The 22683-nt window shown below is 42.8% G+C and overlaps 1 protein-coding gene across 8 annotated transcripts; it reads left to right on the forward strand.

The window, feature by feature from the left end:
- Positions 1–4034: 4034 nt before the first annotated feature.
- PLCXD1 (phosphatidylinositol specific phospholipase C X domain containing 1) lies at positions 4035–22556 on the forward strand (the record flags this gene model as incomplete). 8 transcript variants are annotated; one of them, XM_084201140.1, is made up of 8 exons in its annotated part: positions 4035–4198; positions 8102–8193; positions 8632–8774; positions 12068–12204; positions 15440–15568; positions 16091–16246; positions 19675–19858; positions 21079–22554. In XM_084201140.1, the coding sequence occupies 6 exons, from the start codon at positions 8663–8665 to the stop codon at positions 21351–21353; spliced, it is 993 nt and encodes a 330-aa protein (XP_084057266.1). In that variant the 3' UTR covers positions 21354–22554. The 8 variants fall into 8 exon arrangements, with proteins under 8 accessions (XP_084057266.1, XP_084057268.1, XP_084057272.1 ...); XM_084201141.1 differs by lacking the exon at positions 4035–4198 and adding an exon at positions 4496–4603 and having other exon boundaries at positions 21079–22555; XM_084201142.1 differs by lacking the exon at positions 8102–8193 and having other exon boundaries at positions 21079–22555.
- Between the last annotated feature and the right edge of the window lie 127 nt (positions 22557–22683).

Consider the following 22683-nt stretch of genomic DNA (forward strand, 5'->3'; position numbering starts at 1 on the left):
GTACTGGAAATTTGTCCTGAAGGACCCAGGAGCCTAATTTTCACAGCTGACAACAGAAGGAAAGTGGGATGCTATTTATAGTGCTGAAGGACACATGACTCACTCCCTCAGCTTCATCAAAGTGATGAATTTGAACAAAAAGGAATCCTTCCTCCTCCTCCTCATTGTGTTAGAAGCTGCACACAGGAAAGACATGGACAGGGCATGGTGTCTTGATGGTCCTGCTTTTCCCAGGGCAATGCTTCATCTTCATCCTGCCCAGGCAGCTGCCTCTGATGCTGAACTGAGAGCTGCCTTTGTGGATGAAAAGTGTGAGTCTATACTTTCAGCTTCTCCAGGAATTGGGACATCAAAGTAGAGGGCTTTGTTTCTGACCTGTTCCAATTAGGAAAAAAAGACAGACATTCATGCAAGACAGGGAGTTTCCACAAGTTTAAAGGGTTAGATAACAAACTAATGGCAAAGGGAGTAATGAGGATGTTTCCCTTCTACCCGTAACTTGAAATCCTTTCTGGCGGATGAGAATGCATTTAAGTTTTTGTTTCTGCTCAGCTTCTCTGTTAGGTTTTAGCAACAAAGCCCAGTTCTCGTCTTGCTCATGTTTTCTCAGACGCTGGCTCTGAGGAGAGAGTTTTGCTCATCTCCCCTTAAGTTTCTCTTCCTAGTAGGACATTATAAGCAGCTCTCCTCTGTATGTTGGAAGAGCTTTTCTTACCTTGTTTTCTTACCCTGTTAGTGCCAGACATGAGGTAAGCTGCCTGTACCAAAAGTACTTTAGGGCATTTTAACTCTTCTTGTATTGACAAGAACGGTGTAGTTAAGTTGAAATTAAAATCTCGCTTTCTTCTGTTTGAGAGGAAGATTATTTTGCTTGCACCTTGATCCACACCCACTGAAGCCTCTCTTATATTGGTGGGAATGGATCAAAATGGAAGAATTTGAGGATTTTTTCCCCATGTTTTTCTATTTTAAAAATTTCAATTAAAATTTTCACTAATAAAATTCAACTCTTTTTTTTCCTCTCAGCAACATTGTACTCCATGTCTAACCACCCCAGTAGCATTTTTACCAGTCACCGAATTTTATCACTGGCTTTGCCCATTCCAAATAAAGCCAGGGCTCTTTCTTCATGGTGGAGTTGGCATGCTGCAATGTGTTTGGGTGACCTGAATCCTACCCCAATGCTTCTGCTGAAGGTTTCCTGCCAGCTGGTGCCAGATTATCAGAGGCACATCAGTGAAGGGCTCCAGACCACCTCCCATCCTCATCACATCCTGCTCACAGCATTGCAAGCTTGAGTAGCCATTGTGGTCTCATGACTCTAGAAGCAAACACAGACAAGCAGTGTCAAGCTCTCAGCAGGTCTGGGCTGTGTTTTCCTTCCCAGGTCTTTTTATTACCCAGAGGGACCTCCCTGGTGCTGCAAGCTGCCTCCTCGACGATTCCCCTGCTCTTAGGACACATCATGGCTGCTGCCCCTAGATATACAATGTTCTCTCAGAAATATTAAGCTGCCTGTTTGTTCCAAAGCCAGAAATTAGGTGAAGGTTGAGAGGACTTATCAGTAAGTCAGGACAGGGACAAATACACACATTGCCCAGGGCATTGGACATGTCCTCAGAACAAACACCCCAAATCCAGGCAATTCAGTTAAAGCAGTTCAAATGCTTAGTGGTATTTCTGTACATTACAGCATAGAGTAAAGGTGTTCCATATCTGAAAATAAACAACTGGGTTGGAAGACAAAAGTCTCATGCAACATCTCAAATACTGTACATTTTCAAAAAAATGTCATAAACCTCTAGTTCGTCTGAACAAATCAACTGATTTCTCTCACACTGAGAGCATCATATTTTGGCATGCCAAAGTGTTTAAATACAGAAAGTCCATTTTAAGGCTCTGTGACTGCTGCCTCTGTGACTAACAAACCAGAAATTTCACTCTGACCCACAGCTATAAATCAGACCTGCACTTCCATCAGTCCCCACACTGATGTATCTGCCTGTTTTGACTCACTCAGATGCTATCAGCTTCAAACCTCTTCAGTACTGATTGCTTCAAAACCTGATAAGCTCCTCCTGGTAAGTTCTTTGTCTTTTGAGGTCTGTCCTGTCTTTTTAATGCAGACATTTATTTTGTGAGGAGGGTAAATCTTGGGCTTTTTCATGTCCCTGCTTCCTCATCTTGAAATTTGCTTATCATTATTTCTGCAAATACTGCTAAAAGTTATCCTTGCCTTGACTGCTCCTCAGAAAAAATGCTTATTCAGGGCTTAAATCATATGCTGATTAACTTCCTGTCATTCATTGCTTTATGGAATTCCTAAATCCCTCCTGAAAGATTGTGATCTCAAAACTAAACCAAGAGCAACTCTCTTGACATCTTTAGTAATTCCAGTGCAAACAAAGAACTGAGACACAAACTCAGTCTTGAAAGGGTAGGAATTAGAAGGGTTTGGACAGGGCTAGAGATTTCTTGATAGAGTATTTCTGTTGAAGTGAGACCTGCAAGATCATATCCACATCACTCAGCAGACACTTCACATTACTAGGGTGTAAAGTCTTGTGTTAAGGCCTTCAGAATAAAATGTGGGATTTCAGTTTCATGGTTCTTTTTGAGTTTTCTGTTACTCATTTCAAATCCACACCAAAATAGCTTTTAATTTTATCTTTCCACAATCATGTTGTGCCTTTTAGTCTAAGCAATTTCACACAGGTTTGTTTCACAAGACTGGAACCATGTCTGGCTGTACTGTATTCATCATGGTAGTATCCAGAGACTGCCTGACTGTTGTTTTGCCATCCCTTCATAGTTTTAACTTTCTGAGAAAATTAAGAATTAAAGTTGACTTTGATTTTCACTCCTAGCCTTTTCTGATTGAAATACTTTCCTATTTATTTTATTCCACGAAGGGCAGAATAACACTTCTCTGTAACTATTCTCAGCTTTCTATCCTGGTGGTACCAAACCACACATCCATCAAATAGCGTCTTTTCTTTCCTACCTTCTCCTTTGCTTTACTTCATTCCTTTTGGCATTTCATCCTTTCTGTGCCTAGTGCTACAGCTTGGTGCACATCTATTCTGCATCTACTGGCAGCTAGTTTTGTGATCCTCTGTAAGACCCGATATATGAACAGCAGCCTGGACTGATACATATAACTGTAACCATCACTCTCAAGGCCAGGCAGCCCTGCTGTCCTGGGATTCACCAATGGAAATGACTCATTTAGCTGACTCTTAACCTGATCTTGCTGCTGTTGGTACCACAGCAAGGTTTGCTCTGTGCATATACACTGCTCTGCCTCATGCAAAAATGAGCTAGTGAAAAAGGCCTATCTGAAAACACGTCCTTGCATTAAGAAGCACAACACTGCAGCAGCCTGCAGTATTGCTAATCCTGACTGCAGTATGATCCCAGAGCACTTAGATCACAGCTCCATTGTAGATGACCCTCTAGGAATGCTTCTCCTGTGGAGAAAGGGGAGCTAATCTTCTCTATCCATTCTTTTCAGTTGGAGTTCCAGCTCACCATTCTTTACTTAGGGAACTGTGTGTTTTCGTGCGGTTTTGGAACACTAAGGGGTAGGTGAGATCCTTTCTCCATCTCTCTGGGAAGGCTGAGAACACACCCTGCTTCAAGAACTGCACCGAGGGTATGCATGTTTGCCTCTACATGCCATTCACTCATCTATTTACCTCCTGCCTCTTTACACAGAAAAGCTTTTTGAAGAGCTTGCCAAGATTTCTGCCAGGTGGCATCGTAAGTGAATTTCACACAGCAGAGGCCCTGACAAGCTTTGCTGGATAGATACAGCAGGCAAGTAAGGTACTTCTAAGGTATATATATTTGTAAATATTTATCCTAAGCCTTCTTGCATTAATAGATTTCAACTGCAGGAGCAGCATGCCAGACACTGCTACCTGGCGCTCCCCCCGCCCGTCCCTGCCCGCAGGCTCCTCCTGAAGCAATGCCCCGTCAGTCCAGAGAGCGGCTCTGCGCTTCGGGCAGCGCCACTCCACCACAAGCACTTCTCCTCCTCTTCTTCATCCCTCCCGCCCCTTCTTCACCTTCCTCAAACCTGCGGCCACTTGAGCCGGGCGGGGCAGCTCCGCCCCGCCTGGTGCGGGGCCCCGGGCGAGCTGGGGTGCGCCCGGCTTCCCGAGGAGCCGACATGGAAACGGAGTCGTTCCTCGGAGTGAGTAAAGCAGTGGCGAGGGAGGGAGGAATGCGGCTCCTCGGAGGGTCCGGGAGCGGGAGGGAGGCGGGGGCAGCGCGGAGCCCTGGTCCCCATCGCCGCTGGGGGGCTGGCGGCCCCCTCCTCGCCCGGGTGTTCGGGTACTGCTCCTCACAGGGTTTCCTGTAACTCCCGTGAGGTTTTTTTTTAAGCTTCTGGGTCGGCTGCAGCACATGTTTCACTGTCGTCATCATGAATCGTTCTTTAATTATATCTGCCTCCCGGAACTGCGTTGGCCGTGTCCCAGCGGGGCTGTGCGGGTAAGGCACGCTCCGACGGGGCACAGCCCCTCCGGGCGAGGGACAATCAACCCGATGCTCTCTGTGTCCTGGGGCTGCAGGATGGTGATCTCTAGCGGCTTTACAGGTCTGCACGTTTTATTGCTTGTTTATTGCATGTGTCCCGATAAAGTCGTCAAAATGTAATTGCTGCCTGTATGCAGAGCACCCAGGGCAGGTCAGACGCTGATGTGAGCAAGGGGAGCGAGGGTAGTTAGGGTGGGTTTCTCCTGACTGGAAGCCAAGTGCCCACCAGAGTCTCTCTATCACTCTCCTACTCAGCAAGGGGAGAGAAAAACGTAGCGAAAAGCTCATAGACCAAGTTAAGGACAGGGAGAGATCGCTCATCTGGTACTGTCACAAAAAAGGCAAAGCAGACTCGGTTTGGAGAAAATATTGAATTCATTACCAATGAAATCAGAGTAAGGTAATGAGAAATAACCAGCAAATCTTAGAACACCTACTGCCCACCCCTCCATTCTCCCAGGGTGTGTCTTCACTTTGATTTCCTGATATCCTCTACCTGCAGTGGCACAGGGGGATGTGGAATGGGGGCTGAGGTCAGTTCATCAAGTATTGTCTCTGCTAATCCTTCCTCCTCAGGGGAGGACCCCTCACACTCTTCTGCTCCAGCATGGTCCCTCCTGTGGGAGATGCTCCTCCACAAATTTCTCCAACATCAGTCCTTCCCAAGAGCTGCAGTCCTTTGTGATCTGCTCCAGTGTGGGTCCTTTCCATGGGGTCACAAGTCCTGCTAGCAACCCTGCTCCAGCGTGGGCTCCCCTCTCCATGAGACCACAGGTCTTGCCAGAAGCCTGCTCCCACATGGGCTTCCCATGGGGTCACATTCTCCTTTGGGCATTCACCAGCTCTAGTGTGGGACCCTCCACAGGCTGCAGGTGGAGGGCTCTGCTCCAGAATGGATCTCCATGGGCTGCAGGGGCACAGCTGCCTCACCATGGTCTTCACCACGGGCTGCAGGCGAATCTCTGCTCCAGTGCCTGGAGCACCGCCTGCCCCTCCTTCTGCCCTGGCTCTGGTGCCTGCAGAGTTGTCTCTCTCACATATTCTTACTCCTCTTTTCCTGGATGCTGTTGCACAGCAACTTTTTCCCCCTTCTTGAACCTGTTACCCCAGAGGCTCTACCACTGTTGTTGTTGTTGGGCTCAACCTTGGCCCGCCTTGGAGCCAGCTGGCACTGGCTCTGTTCTACTTGGGGAGAGTTTCTGGCAGCTTCCCACAGGAATCAGCTCTGTAGACTGCCCCCACTATCAAAATCTTGCCATGCAAACCCACAGTAGTTTATCACAGTATGGTGTGTGGAGTGGACTTACTTGTCTGGATAAGGGGAATAAAGAAACCGTTCTTATTTGTCAAGTTTAGGGTTTAGTCATGAGAGGCAGCAGCTAACAGTTACAGTTTCATTTCTCCAAGTAAGCCTTGGTTTCTTCCTAAAGGTTGCCCCTCAAACACAAGGCAGCAGCTGGGTTTAGCGGTGGCAGTGTTAACATCTAGGGCTTTGCATTGCGTGGGGAAGGAGGACAAAACCTGCTCCAGTCCCTTTTGTACAGAACTTGATCAGCAGATGGCCGTGGTGCAGCTCCTGCCATGCACTGCCAGTGGCTGCCATCCCCAGTCTCGGGGTACTGTGGAAGAGGAGGAGATGTGCATCTCTCATGTGTCTGTGTTTGCAGGACTGCAGTGTGTCTTGGTCTTGCTGTTTCTGCTCTCTGCTGGCTTTCCTCAGGCCCAGCAGGATACTCTGTGAGGTGTCCTGGTCCTGCAGAGGCTGGGGCATTGATGGCAGCTGTGCTGCCCATGGGCTTTGGCTGGAAAATGCCAAGGGATCTCTCGTACAGCTCAGTAGAGGCAATTTCATGGCTTGATGACATCGCAGGAACTTCCTGAGCATGTGCTATCCTGACTCAGTGGTGAACTGGAAAAAGGGACCAGCGTGGCAGAAACCCAGCTTTTTTTGTCAGCTGTGAAGCTATGCCTGCAACTTCAAACAAGCCCAAACAAGATGGTGAGAGCACATGGCAGGAGGAGAGTGGCAGCAGGCAAACCTGCACCCTTGGATGCATCCTGGAGGTGCTGTTGGTGCAAAGGAGCCTGTGCCAGGGTAATGTGTTACTGCCTTACAGGTCTTAAGGGTCCTGCTATGGGTCCCTGGAGTGATGGGTGCCTGCTCTGGGGTGGCTTTGGGGTATTGGAGAACCCCAAAGGCTCTGGAAAGGGAGCTGCAAATCTCCCCACTCAGAAGAGGAAAAACAATGCTTATAGTCAGGTCTCTAGTCTGCATACAGGACCTGCATGAGTGCTGCCATATGCTGTGAGTGTTGCAGCCTCAGAGCTCTGTCAGCTTCAGAGCTGGAGAAGGAGGGACACCATCCAGTCTTTATAAACAGAAATGCTGCTTTAAGCACCTGCAGCCCCTGCCCACCCTGATGCTACTTGGTACAGAGACTAGAGCAGAGCAGCTGTGGGTGTGCAGTGGGATGAAGCATGAAACAGAAAAAGGTGACAAAATGAGCTGCAGACGTCTGTTGTCTGAACAAGGGTCTGTGTGGGACAGAAGCTCATCATATTAAAGTGCAGAGTCAGAGGATGTGTGAGTTGATCTGCCTGAGATCTGAATATTTTTCCAAGAATAACAATAGCTGATGTGGCATATAGAGACCATTTGTTTCTTACAACTCAAAGATGCACTGAAGGTGCAGCAAGGCAGGCTAGGCAGGTGATGCTTTGTGCATTGGCTGTATGCCAAATGCCAAAAGCAGATTGTATCTTTTTGTGTGATATGGACATAAAATTTAGGAATGCAATTCCTAAAGTTGCCTTTTAGCAACTTTATGAGCGTCAAAAGAAAAAAAATATATTGCACCATGTTTTAAGGAAATGTTCTTCATATAAGCACTCTGGCTCTCCAGTATATAAGGGAAAACCCAACCACTTCCTAGGAGAAACAATCTTGAATGAATGTGCTAAGATGCAGCAGAAGGGACCAGGGACCAGTGAGGGTGTTTGCTGAGTACAAAACCTAAAAAATATGTATCTGGCTGCGATTGCTGTAGCAGACAAGAAGGAATAATTTACATTGGCAGCTTTTAAAAAAGGTATTAAAGAGGAAGCTGTGATATTGGTTATATATTGGTAGTCACCGTGCCAAAAGAAACTCTCACAATATCTGTGACAAAATAAAGCCTTGAAAGCAGTGAAAAGAAGGGAGGCTCTAATCCTCAGACCATCTGAACTAGGAACATCCTAGGAAAAAGACCCCAAAACAGAGCTTATTTTTGAGTTCTGCATGATCCAGGAGATCATAAAATGAAAAATGAGCAGGATAACTCCAGCAGGTCCTGGTGATGTCTGGTGAGAAATCACCTGTGTTTCCTCCACTGGCACTCCTGCACGACTACTGCAAATTTTGCAGAAGATCCCAGAGAAGAACAGTTCCAGAGTAGTTTCAGGAAGGTCACACCAAAGTGAAATACTTATGAACCTGGACTCATAGGGGCAATAAAAATATCTTTGGTGTTCTCCAAATCAGGAATAAGTAGAGGAATGTTTTCCTCTTTGACCGCAGATGCTGGCATGACCTGCAAATCCAGTGTCCTGGCATCTTTGCTAAGGCTTTTCATAGAGGTACTTCTGTGGCACCTGATTGGATCCTTCAAGGTAAGTGTTCTCTAGGGACCTGAGGGTAGCAGACCCAGCCCCTGTCCCAGCCCTGCCATTGGTCCCATTGCTGTGCTCCTGGGACTGCAGAGGGTAAAGGAATGGACACAGTTTCTCACTGGAGGGAGGTACTCCTTGTGGTTTCACAATAGCCAATATAGGCAGCAATTTCTCCATACCAGTGAAACTGTGTATATTTGACTTGGCTCGATTTTTTCTTTCCCTTGGTCAGTTTGCAAACCTGAAGCTGGAATCCACCCTTTGGCATTGTGGTGGGAGACACTGTTATCAAAAGCAGCATATAAGCTGTTGACATTTTTCTGCAACTACTTGACATTTTTTAGCATCTATAAATTCTTCCTACACAGGTGCAATGTCATTAATTCAACCACAGTATATGGAGTGGTTTATTGTTTTTCTTTTCTTTTTCCCTCCCAGAACACCCTATGAAGTCCCAGAGCACATACCAATGGAAGGCCCTTTGCAAACCTTTGTTCATGTGTGCCATGAAAATGGTCAATGGATGTCACAGTTACCAGAGAAGCTCTGGGATATTCCCCTCTATAACTTAGCTCTTCCAGGTAAAGATTAACTTTTGTTCTCCACTGTTTTGTTAGCTTGCCATTTAAACATTGGAATATCCTGTTTGTCCCATTTCAGGATGGCAATGTTTATTATTTGGGTCAGTGTGTGGGGGAGGGTTTGTGTGATGTTATGTGAATAATGTTGGTCTGTAATGTTTGGGGTTTCTTAGAGGGGAGGGGCTACAAAAGAATTTTTTTTTTTTTTTTTTTTAGAAATGAAAAGAAAGAGGCACTTTGCATTATCTTGTGAGATACTACTAATAATCTAAGGATTAACTTATTTGGGGAATGATAAAATATCCATAATTATTCTTGTGAATTCCTATATAATAAAATGGTTCCAGGAGGGAAGAATTAAGGTTTACCTTATTATTTTTTTCTTTGTACTGCCTAAAAGAAACTGTGAAGTTGCAGAAAAAGGAGAATTGAGGCCTATTATTAACATGTTTTTATTAATATAGACTGCTATTTTTCTACATGATCCAGCTTATAAAAACTGGATTTATTGTGTTATGCATAAATGCATTTAAATGATACCTGTGTATTATTAATCTTTCTTTGGTTATATTATTGCCTCTTTCTACTGCCTTGATTTTTTTTCCCTTCTTATTCTGTCCACAAAAAATTATGGTATAATGTGGTTTCACTGACACATGGATTCCCTTTGCCTCCACATCAAAAATGGTACTAAAGAAAAGTCTAGCCTGTGTTTTCTCTCACACCTGTAGATGTGACAGGTAGCTTGGGGGGAAAGCAGCACAGTGTGTAGATGAATGTTTTATGTAGGCCACAGAATCATAGGTTAATTTTAGGAAAGGCATATATTTAGAGATAGTGTGAAGTCTTGTCTTCAGTGGGTAAAACCTTGGGAGAATCCAAGAATTGTAACATTTTGGCTTTTTTCTGCCTGTTGTGAGCTAATGGAGTGTGGAGTTCCAATTAAAATTGAAACTCAGAAACTTATTTCATGAAGGCTTCTTAGATAATGCTATTTGAATTGATGTTAACTTCAAAACAAGCGCATCTCTGTTTAAGATAAAGCCTATGTTAGATGACTAGGACATGTGCTATTAAAGAAACCTCTCTAGATTTCTTATTTAACCATCAAGAGAGGAAAAAAGAAAATACGTATCTGTCTTATGACTGAAGAAAGAAGGTAATAGTCTTCTCTTTTTCTGTTTTTGTTCCTATTGCAAAAATAATTCAAAAGTCAGTAGCACACTCAGTGGGGTTTTGTTTTGATGGAAAAGGAGCCATGATGTTTCTATAAAACTTTCACCTGGTGTTTCTTGGCCATTTTAGGAAGTGGAGAACCTGCTGATGGGTTTGTTTGCCTTCCTGGCTCTCCTCCTAAGGGTGACCTTGTTATTCTTGAAAATGTTTGTTGTTCTTCTGAATATGGCTGCAGGGAGAACAGGCATGAAGAACAGTTGAAGGCAAATCCATTCCAGCAAACATTAGAGGACTTTTACAGAGCATCGCAGGCTATTAGCTTAGAATATTTTGGTGTCTGTCCAGCTGACCTACAAAGCTCATCTAGCCCAAGTCAGAACACAAACAGATCAAGACCAATCAGGTCAAGACAGCTCTGGCATGTTTCCAGAGGGAGGAAACCCAGTTTGGAAGTGGAAGTTTATCTCATAGAAGGCATGCAAGAAACATGACAGCGTGGATTCTGAAAGCATGATGATGAGACAATGTCAAATCTCTTTAATTACTGTTGTGCTTGCACCAGATTTGGTGCAGTGCTACTGGGGAGGTGTGGAATCAAGGTCTGGAGCTACTTGTCTTGGTGCTAGCTCACTATCTTTGCATCATATATGTTGTGTCATGGATGTACCCATCTTCCTTTCATTACTGTAACTCATGACATCACAAAAGACTTGTGAGTAAAAGATTACTATCCGTTTGCTGGTTGGCATCCATAGATGTAACACCCATCACTGGAATCCTGCTCATCTCTCTCAGACTTGGATTTGGTCCATGGATATTTAATAGTTTGACTCCTACATCTTCTAATACATACTTCTTTTATTGCCTACCCTCAATACTGATCTCCTACCTGCAGTGAGTGTGTTTTGGGTGTTTAAAGCAGTAAAATATGTAAAAAATGGCTTTTAGAATGTGAGAAAATTGATTGAGACATTAAACTATTATTGATGGTTCCAAAGAATTTTTACTTCCAGACCAATAATTTTTACTGTGTTTACTAGAAATATTACCCCTGGCACCAGTAAGACTGCCAATTCAAGAAAGCAGTTCTTAGCACCAGTGAACAACTAATTTGACAGAATACTTAAACTCCAAAATGATAAGCAAATTCTTTGCAGATAGTCTGTTAAGATCCAAGCAAGTCACTTCACTGAGTTGTTAGCTTTTCTTATTGATGGTTTATAAAACTGGAAGAAATAATTCAACAGAAAAGCTAGCAAAATCACTGGTTCTGTGTCCTGATGAAATTGTGAGTTGCAATAGTTTCATCTAAGCACAATGCAAGACGTGTCAGATTTATTAAGACTTCAAGGAAATAAAATATTTGGGCAGATTAGTCTTGGCTCTGATGCCTGCATAATTCCCTGTGCTGGCAAGAGTCAGGTAATTTTTGAAGTCCATCAAATGACGATCTTGTTCATCTTTTACTCATAAACTTGGATTTGCCTCAGAAACCTTCAAGCACCCACCTTGTTTGTTGTTTTTGTAGGGGAGGTGGGGGTTTACTTCAGGAGGACATTTTTAGCAGATATTTAAGATATAAATGGTTAAAGTGCCAAGTTAAGTGTTGGTCCAGTTAAAGGTGTAAGAAGATTAATTTCCTCTTTCAGTCATATTTTCCCATGCAGAGATGAGGGTATTGGACAATGAAATCCTGCATTTGGACAACTCTGAAAACAGGACAATTTCTAGATAAATTCAGCCTTCAGCTATCTATTCCCTGAAAAAATATGTTTTCACATCACGATAATTATTTTGAGGGAAGACGCCGTTTGAAACAAACCATTTTATTGTGGTTTGAGGCAAACAACAGTCACGTGTAGTTCAGATAGTTTACTGAAAAGTGTCAATGCCTTCCCTTCATGAGGATTTTACACTAAGCTCATTAATGTTAGGTGACCAACCTCTGTAGACAATTCCACTTTTTTGCCCTACCTACAGAGGCTCTCAGAATATGTAAGTTTGTGGCTTGCAAATGTGGTTTTCTATCAGGTGTGTGCATGAAATGTAGCTATGCAATATGGTCTTGAGTAGCTAAGAAATTAGATTTTCTGTACATTTATTTTTGTATTCTACAGGGAGTCACGACACTATGACCTACTGTTTGGATAAAAGCTCTGCTGTTAGTGGCAATGAGTCCAAGCTGGTGAAGTTTTTAAACAAATGTCTGCCCTGCATTGTGCACCCCATTATCATGAAGTGGTCTATAACACAGGTAACCATTGTCTGGCATTCTCTTCTTCCCTTGGCAAAGTTGAAGTTTGTGCTGCAGGGCTGAGAGTGTACAATGACAGAATAGCCTGCTGCCCAGAAATCTGTGCTCTTATGAGATGCTGTGCTTGGGTGTTGTGGTTTAACTCCAGCCAGCAGCTCAGCCCTGCACTGCTGCTTCTCGTTGCCCCTGGGTGAGATAGGGGAGGGAATTGAAGGGTAAAAGCTAGAGAACTTGTGGGTTGAGATAAAGACGTTTAATAGGTAAAGGAAAAGCCACATATGCCAGCAAAACAAAATAAGGAATTAATTCACACTTCCCATGGACATGTAGGTGTTCAGTCAGGTCCAGGAAAGCCAGGCTCCGTGTAACGGTGTCTTAGCAGGACAAACACCATCACTCCGAACATTCCCTCTGTTCTTCCCCCAGCTTTATATGCTGAGCATGACTCCTTGTGATGCAGGATATCCCTGTGGTCAGTTAGGGTCAGCTGTCCTGGCTGTGTACTCCTTGTGTACCCCCAGCCTCCTTGCTGGTGGGGTGGGGTGAGATGCAGAAAAGGCCCCGGCTCTGTGTAAGAACTTCTCAGCAACAGCAAGAACATCCCTGTGTAATCAATGCTGTTTCCAACTCAAATCCAAACCACAGTTCCATTCCAGTCCAGTAATATGAAGAAAATTACTCTTTCTAAATCTAGCACTTTGGAGTATGAGATAGGAGCCACACATATCTGATCATCTTTTCTGGGGAAAAAACATGCAGGTGAGGCAGGGGTGATACTTATAGTTGTTGCTTAAAGCTGACCACTTGGTACTAGAAACCATTTTTCACATGTTTATTGTGGTGGTAAATAACATTTAATATTAATGTAATTAACAGAGTGGTTTTTTCTCTTGAACTTTGTTCAGGAGCTTTGCTTGTAATTTTTGGTACCATTGTTGTGTGAGATGTCAGTTGTTTTCCCCACCTATACTGGGTATTTCATCAGCAGCAGAAACAGAAGAATCCCTTGTTGAAAGGATTTTTTTTTCCCCCATAAAGATTAAGAGAGTGAAGGTGTGGTCCATCACGTAAGGTTTAGTTAACTTTTTAAAATATGCAAATATTAAGCCAGTAGTTATCTCTTTGTTCCTCACAAATGTATGTTAAAGACAAAATTGATGATCATGATTTAGGCTACAGCTTTTGAAGATCCTTCCAAAGAATAGACTTTCCTAACATCAAAGAGGTACCAAAAATCTTTCTGTTTTTTTTCTTATTGAAGGAGTAGTTCATTATTAGAGAATTAAAACTGAGTAATTGATAAACAGCAATAGGCATGCTAAGGTTTCTTTTGTTGTGTTTGAGCAGTTCTGGCAAACTGGAATCTTGGACACTACCAGCTATCAAATATGAGCCAGCAGTCATGAGCTGATGTTGATGGGCATTTGCTTAGCACAGATCCCTGTTTATTTTGAGCTGCTTTTTTGGGAGGGACTTTAGGCAATGAAAGATTTAGAAACCTCCTAATTTGTGGGTTTCTGGCTGGCAAAGTGATCCTGTTGGTGACAAACAATCTCTTAACATCATTATAATAATTTTCTGGTCCAAACCCAGTGTGACAAGCAGGAAGTGGCCCAGTGCTGATAGGGAAGAGGCACAGCTACAATCCTGCCCCTCCTTAGCTCTGCTGTGCTCCAGTTATCTCTGTGGGGAGATGATTCCACCCATTGGAATGCAGAACAGACACCATGGAGCCCTTCTGATAGTAGGATCCACAAGTTCCTGGATGGCCCAGTGCCTGGGAGTTGCCTGCTTGAGCCCCAATTGCTGTGGCTGTCAGTCTAGAGGCCCAAATGGTTCCTGTGCAATGGCTGTGTAACTTCCAGTCATGCCCTGGATGCCTGGTGTGAGACTGGAGCACTGAGCAGCATTGCTCCTCAGGGCTTCCTTTTGAATTTTGCCCTTTAGGGGGCAATGTTCACGATGCCCAATTCAGCATCCAAACCCAGGTGACTAATTAGAGAGTCTAATTTGTCTAATTTTCCTGTATAGTCAACAGATAAGAAATGAATTAATCTGAAGGGCAGTTCAGAAGAGCAATTTCATTTGGTGCTTTTTCTGGCCACAGAGGTTATAAATGACCTACAGCCATGCACACCTTCTATCTCCAACATACTCCAAGCAAAGGGGTGTGGATCACCCCTTCAACTTCTTCAGCCTGGTGGAGACCCAGCAGGCCCAGGAGGAGCTGTTGGCCAGACCCACTGCACCCCTGGACCCTGGGCCACCCAGGGCTGGTCTGTCCCAGCCTGGCCCCTCAGGTACAGCCTGGGGAGGCTAAATTCATGTCCAAAGAACAGGAAGTTAGGGGGTTAAACTAAGCAAGATGAACATCTGCCATATGCCTTAAGCTCTGCCACAGTACTAAAACTACAAATTTGGATATTCAAGAGCAATGCCTTGTACTGATTTAGCTTTCTGATCCTTTCTGACTTAAAGCAGTATAATGTATGGTTTCTAGAGCCATTTTTATCCCTACCAGGTTGAACTAAAACAAACTAGTGTTTAGACATATCTAATTAAATTGATTCTATTTTCTTTTGGTAAGAGAATCTTGATATAAGGAAAAGACATATCATTTGGGACTTCTTGCCTCAGAAGCAGGTTTATCACATATTCTATTCAGTCCTCAAATCCAGTGGAAGTGCTCTGAGGGAAGTGAATCTAGAGGAGTGCCTCTGTTTTTTAGGACTTTACAGGGTAATTCAAACTTCATAAGAAACTATATCTTGAAAAAGAACAATAGCCAGTATTTTTTTTTATTTTTGTTTTTCCTTTTGTTGAGGATGTGTGAGGTCCGCAGAGACAACCATGGTAAAGTCTTTGATCTAATAAGATAAATACGGCATTTCTGACTTGCTGATCCTGCAATTGCTTTTTAAATGAATAGTTGTGTGAAGAGCAATCATGTATTTATGCACAGGTTAATTGGTTTTTAACTTTCAGAACACAACAAGGGCAACTGTCTGAAACTAATCTAATCTGTACTTGCAGTTAATGCTGCAGGGAAATTGGAATCCCTCTTGCCAGAGGGCAAAATGCTTCTAAGTTGCAATTTGGTGCCATCCAGTGACATTTTAAAGATGAAAGACCTGTGAAAAATGCCATAGGGCTAACTTTGTACCTCTCTTTTAGCTTTCTAAACTAAAGAAACAAATCTCTTTCAAGTTCTCAGGACCTCTGTTTCACCTTTCAGGTCCTGACTGTGACAGAGCAACTTGAGGCTGGAGTTAGATACCTGGATTTCAGGATCGCCCACAAGGCTAATGATCCTTCTATGAATTTGTACTTCGTGCATATGGTTTACACAACTGTTACTGTGCAGGTATTTTTCTTACCTTTGTGATGGCTATAAAACCAGTGCTATGTTTTCATTTAAGGGCCATCATAATCCAGAAATGCTGGCTCAACGTCTTCTGAGTAGGTTATTTGTTTTTCTTATGTGAGGACTTCAAACTAGAGAAAATCAGCAGGACTGGAAGTTAGTTTCAGCACCTGCATGTGATACTGGAGCATCAATGTTTTCCTTATCCTCAAACCAGACTCTGTGCCTGCTCTCCACTGCCTGCCCTACCACATGCGATGTTCTGGGGTTTAACATGTGTTGTCCCAGGATGATACACAGGGCATTCCTGTTTCCCTGGTAAGGAGACAAGCTTTTAAAGGGAAGAAGACATTAAAAGCCCTATATAATTACAGAAACACTTTTTTTTTTTTTTTTGGGAAAACACAGTTTTTCATTGTTGTGATTGTGAGTCTACTCCACCATCACTGCTCTGTTGATTGTATGTCCTTTCCCCTGCATAGCACAGATAACTTTCTAAGCTGCCATATCTCTTTCTTGTAGGATATTCTGTGGGAAATATTGAGGTGGCTAGAAACTCATCCTCAGGAAGTTGTTATCATAGCCTGCAGGAATTTTGATGGATTAACCAAAAGACTTCATAATCATCTTGTTGCCTGTATAAAAGAGATTTTCCAGTGTAAACTGTGTCCTAGAAATGTAAGTATGAGATCCTTTTTTTCACATTTTAAAAGAATGATACACCACAGTGAGATCTTTGGTTGGAAATTTTTGATATATTTTACTTTCACTGTGTTTTTAAGCTTGGAAAAGTACCATTTGCTGCATTAGAGATAGGTCATTACCTACTAGAACTGAGGAGATAAAGCAAACATATGTAGAGTGTAGAGGAGGAGGGAATTAAATTTGACTATGTATGTTATATATGTGGGACAATAGTAGAGACAACTGCCATCCATTGTCCTGTCTGCATTTTCTTGGAAAGGAGAGGGAAAAAAAGAGAGAAAAGAATAGAGAGGAAAATAAAGGAAAATGAAAGAAAAAAGAAAGGAAAATAAAAATTGTGTGTCTTATAGTTATTATTTAGAGTTTAAAGAATCATTTTTCTGCCTTTTCACAGCAATAATTATAAATTAATGATTTTCTATTTAAAACATTTTAGGTTGGAAGTGACCTCTGGAGGTCATTTGGTCCAACACTACCATGCAAAGTAGGACCAGCTTCCAAGTTATGCTGGGCTGCATCCTGTTCATTCTTGATTATCTCCAAGGATGGAGATTTCACAACCTCTCTATGCAAAATTTGACAACTCTCACAGTAACATTGTTTTCCTTCTCTATCTGATCAGAATCTCTCTTATGTCTGCTGACTTCCATCCTTTGCTGTGCATATCTGAGGAGTCTTCTCTACATTTACCCGTTAAGTATTTGCAGATGGCAGTAAGACCTGTCCAGTCTTCTCTTTTCATGCTGGACAGACTCAGCTTCCTCAGCCTGTCCTCGTGTGTCATGCTCCAGCCTCTGCTCCAGCCTCTGCTCGCTCTGGTGGTGTGCTGCTGGATTCACTCCAGCTCATCAGTGATTTTTTTGTACTGGGGAAGCCCCAGCTGGAAATAATACCTGAGCTGCAGTCCCACAACTGCTAAATAGAAGGGAAGATCCCCTTTTCTTGATTTGCTGTCTGTGCCTTTGCTAACACAGCCCAGTTCACAACTGACCTTTGCCAGGTGAGCACAGTACCGGCTCAAGTGCAGCTTGATGCCTACGAAAATCTTCAGGTCCTTTTCTGCAAAGCAGGTTTCTTGCCAGCTTCCACCAGTCTGTCCTGGTGTGCAGGGTTAGTCTGTTCAGGACTTTGCATTTGCTTTTGTTGAACTTCATGAGGTTTCTGTCAACTTGTTGAGGTCACTCTTAATAGCATCTCTGCCCTCAGTGCATTTCTGGTGGCATTGACTGGTGGCAAGACTCCTAACCAGTCTTGCAGTTACCCATACGTCCAGAAAAGCCTTAATTTAAATCAGAAAATATTTGATTGCTACATTTTAGAAGCTGAGATTTTTAGCTCCTTCTGTTTTTTACAAGGTGTGGGAGCTTTTAGTAGCTAAACAATTAACATTTCAAAGATGCAGAGGAACAGAGGGTTTTCTCTGGAGATGTGAGTGGTACAGGAGAATGATGACCTTGTTCATGATTCAAATTCAGCCTTTGAAGCTGGTGTATCAGTAACATGTGAGTATTACCACTTCAAAGCATTTTGTACAGCAGAGTTAAAATAGAACAATTCTCAGCAAAACTAGGGGATTCTAAACATTCAGGCCTCAGCTGAATAACTGAAGACCTGAGTGACACTGTTTTATTGTTTCCCCAAATAACTTGAGTGTGTAAGTTGCGAATAAGCAGAGATACTGGAGAAGGTGGTCAAATTTGCTTTCAGACACATGGCCAGCTCTTAAACAGATGAAAGTTATTAACTGCAAAAGGGGAAAGTTGCTGATGACAATTTGTTGAATAAATGTCTTGAAAGAGTGGTCAGAGATCACTTCATGAAGAAAGAACATTTCTGAGTCATGTCCAGGAGGATGGAGGAAGAGAACTGGAGAAAAGACAAACCAAGTACTTCCCTTGAACAGGAAAACTCTGTATCTATGGGGTCTGTGACCAGCGCAATGGATCTCACCATTTTGCTAGTGGTACCATTGCAGGTTAGGCATCTGTGGGATTTTTCACGATCACAGATTTAGATTTGCCATCAAATATCCAAGTGTTTGCTGACTTACTCTAAAATAAACTACTACCTACTGTGTTTCAAGACCGCATCTCTGTTGTTGTACGGAATTAAATGTGAAAGTGTTTATGAAGCAGCTGCTCAGGCAAGGTCTGTATGTAGTACTGGCACAGGCCACAGTGTGACAATATTACACTGCATTTAAAATTTAAAATTTTAATTGTCTTAACTATTCAAGGTGTCTTCCTTTGATCTGATTACTAGGGTTTAAAAATCCCTTGTTAGACTTTCATTTCTGCTTTGTCTGCATAATAAGCACCTGTGTTTATATACACATCTCTGGTAGCTTGTTTTTTTGGCTTGTATTGCACATCTTTGCATGTTTGTTTAAAAGGTTCCAGCTTTAGAAAGGCAGCTGGAGTAAAGCAAAGGCTTCAGTCAACCACAAAGTTTTGTAGCTTAAGATTAAGCTTGTGTCTTAATTTTGCAATATTTTCTGACCTAATAGAAGCTTGCATTCTTTCTTTTGTGGATGAACTGAGAGGGATTCATTCCACCCACAGCTTTCTTCTAATATTTACATTATTAATTTTCAAGTGCTTTAGGTTTTTATTTAAGTTAATAATCTAATAGGAACATCAAAAAGCCACCATTGATTTTTGACAAGCAGCAAATGTAGTTTTTAACCACAACATTTTTAGAAAAAACAATGCCTGTTAAATATGCTGATTTTGCAAATAGAAGTAGTCAGAGGGCCTTAGTTCTCTCCTATGGTAACTTCTGAGGCTGGAAAATGTAATTTCATATTGAGACACTTAAATTTAACAGCTATTTAAGCCCATCCATCTGATGGAGAAAATGTCTGATTCCAGTCTTTCTCTCTCTCAATTAAAAATGTCTGGAGTATCCCAATTTCATAAACTGTCCACTTAGAGAAATGAGAACTAATGTAGCTCTTGGTGACTCACATTTAGTATTACCAATTTTTAAGCAGTTCAGTTTTCTTTGGTGGTTACTGTGCCAAATTTGCATCAATGTGCGGAATCTGCCAAAATGATTCCTGCTTCTCTCTGTCTGCATCCCTGCATCTGATGGTCTCAGTCTTCCTCCCTTAACAAACTTTCAGCAGTGGCTTGTGCATGAGGGCTGACACAGGGATGGTTTCTTATTATGCAGGTGTAAGACCTTCAGTTATGGACATGATCATAGCTGAATTGTTTGAGGAAAGGAGGAATTTGCTGAAGCTCCCAGGGTCGTATTGTCCTGCAGCTTGTAGACCAGCCCATCACCTACTGGGCTGCTCATTTAAACTCTTTATCTGAACTGAATCTGTGATGCCTCACAGTATGTGGACTTGGGGAATGCTGCTGTGTTGACTTCAACCTGGGCCTGCTTCCTTTTAGGTGGTGCCCACACTGCGGACCATGTGGCACCTCGGCCATCAGGTTATAGTCTCGTACGAAGAGGAGGTGGAACTGGAGAAGCACTGTGAGCTGTGGCCTCCCATCCCATACTGGTGGGGAAACAAAACGTCCACTCGTGCTCTTATCCGGTATTTGGAGCGCATGAAGCGCATGGGCCGGCCAGGTAGGCACAGGCCGTTCGCTCGGAGGAGAGGAGGGGCGCTTCCAGCCATGCAAAACATGCAGGAAAGCTGGGCAGTTGTTTCCTGCAGGGATGCAGCCACCCTGTGTGTGCTGTGTGGGTACTGTCGGTGTGCACACACGCACAGACCACAGAGGTTGTGGCGGCCACCTTGCGGGGGTGACCCACAGAAAGGGAGGCCGCAGTGCAGGCCCGCTCGCTGGGATTTGTGCCCGCCTCACGGGGAGGAGGCGGCTTCCTCAGCCCGGTGCTTGTTGCTCTGGGCAGCACAGGTGGTGAGAGGAGTGCGTTCCACTAGCCTTGTTATTAAAGGAAGTCCCTACAAGCTTTCTCTCAGGGGACATCTCATCACTTTCTACAGCTGCTTGAAAGGAGGTTGTAGCAAGGTGGAAATTGGCCTGTTCTCACAGGCAACCAGAAGAGGAATGGCCTCAGGCCAGGGGGGATGCTGAGCTTGGAAATCAGGAATAATTTCTTCACTGAAAGGGTGGTTAAGCATTGGAATGGGCCGCCCAGGGAGCTGGTAGAGTCACTGTCCCTGGAGATGTTCAAGAAACAGTGGATGTGGCACATAGTGCCATGGTTTAGTTGTCATGGTGGTGTTTGGTCAAATGTTGGACTCGATGATCTTGGAGGCCTTTTCCAACCTTAATGATTCTGTGATACCAGAGCAGTACGAGAAGGGTGTAGCTGCACATGAACAGCAGCACTCAAGCATGCTGGTGTGGTGTAATCTGGCAGAGGTTCAGTTCAGAATGTGTGACACAGCTTTTGAAGTGAACGCACAGGGTGGTGACGGGAGAGCCGCTTCAGCAGCGCACTGCCCAGCCAGAGGGTGCGCCCTGTGCTCCCATCCACTGCGGGGAAGGCTGAGCCTTTGGGAGCAGCCTCACAGCAACAGAGGAGTCATTTACAGAGGAGCACTAGTCAGTGGAGAACCTTTAGACTGCAATGAATAACTAGACAAATTTAGCTAAACTGGAATGTTTGGATAACCGAGTGTGGCTCAGGAATTGTTTACTACAGCATGCAGTTGCAACAAGGGGAAACAGTTACGGGGACGTGAAACAATACAGAAAGAGTGTGAAGTTAGTATTTTAATGATCCCTACTGGAATGAGATGTGAAGGTAATGCAATACTGAGAAGTTTCTCTTCTCCTCAAAAGAATATTTAATGTGTCAATTTCTGATTTTTGTTTCAGGAAAATTCTTTGTGGCAGGGATTAACCTTACTGAAAATTTAAGGTATATTCTTGTACACCCATTTGGATCATTGAAGAAAATGACACTCCAGAGTCTTCCATGTTTGAAAATCTGGATAAAGCAGCAGTATCCAGGACCAAAAAAAAAGTGTATTAACATCATTGCTGGAGACTTTATAGGAAACAATGATTTTGTCAAAGATGTGATAGAACTTAACGCAAAAATTAATCCTTCATTGCACTGTCAGAGTGAACTGGAACAAATTAGCATTTAATTCTCAGTTTCTTAATCTATGAACAGTTGAAAAGGCTTTCTCTGCATTTATTGTGCCCTGCTGTAAACATCCTGAATCCCATAAAGGTCCAGTTAATTTAAACCAGGAATGCTTTCAAGGCTTAGTAGGAAAAGGTCTCTCAACATCATCAGTGTTTTGAGGCCTTTGGAGAGAAAAGAGGGCAGGTACCTTGCTGAAGTCTCTAAAGAACTATGGCATAGGTGTAATTTTTCTGGAAATGGTTTGATTCTATAGCAGCAGGCAATACTAAAAGTCCCAAGAACTCAACCTTAGTTAACATAGGACTAAGAAAGAGGAAAATATCAGTAGTTGCATGATTTAGTGGTAAGATTTTACTTTTCTTATAATTGTAAGGATATTCTGCACTAATTGCAACCCACATTCTTATTCTTCTCTATCAGTCTGAAACTGACTTGTCGGTTTTCATAGTTTCTGTTAAATAAACAAAAGGAACAGTTTAAAATATTTTTGATATATGAGAGATACTGCACTGACAATCCAATTTGAAATGATCTTATATATACACACCAATGTGCTGAGTATCAGTTGTGAGCTACCTTATGAACAGGGTAGCCCCAAAATTATTTGGAATTTTTAAAAGGTAATCGAATTTGCACTTAGTCATGCCAGTTCTGCGGAGATAGAGATACCAAAATGAGGCCCTTACACAGTTTGTCTGTGGCAGTTAAACATTTTACTAGGTGTTGCTTAAGTATGCCTTACACTGAAAATAAACACAGAGGAAACAAATTCCTGATCTTAACTTAAACTGCCCTAGAAATACAGATTCTTGGCTTCTATGATGCTCATTTGGGGTTTCACACCTGGTCTTTTATTTAGCTATTTTACTAGCTCTGTAATTATTTTCCCCTCACTAAGTAGTTTTTGCGTCTGTCAAAACTAAGAGGTTTATGCTATTTCCCATTGCATACTAATTCTGTTTATCTAAATGAACTGTGTAATAACAGATCATTGTGAAAGCAAGAGAAATGTCAAGCATCAGGACTAAAATAAAACCAATTATTCTGTAAAGTTCACTATGCAACTTCACCCATATACCTCACTTTTGAGATGCACTTTATATACAAAAGCAAAATTTTGATGTCTGCTAATGTTTGCAGAAGTTTTTCTGCCTATCTTTTGTGCCCTGTTTTTAACCCTTGTTATTCTAATAAAACTTGATCTCTCTCTGTAATATGGAGTGAAACAGTTTCGTCTCTCCTTTCTGTGATACTGTTTTATTAGTTCTCAGTAGTAATTCATAACTTAAGAAATGGATCTGTTGTGGTTGTGGGTTTTTTCCTTTTGT

The sequence above is a fragment of the Fringilla coelebs genome (genome assembly GCF_963513975.1).
Source record: "Fringilla coelebs genome assembly, chromosome: 2".
In the NCBI taxonomy this organism is placed as follows: Eukaryota; Metazoa; Chordata; class Aves; order Passeriformes; family Fringillidae; genus Fringilla; species Fringilla coelebs.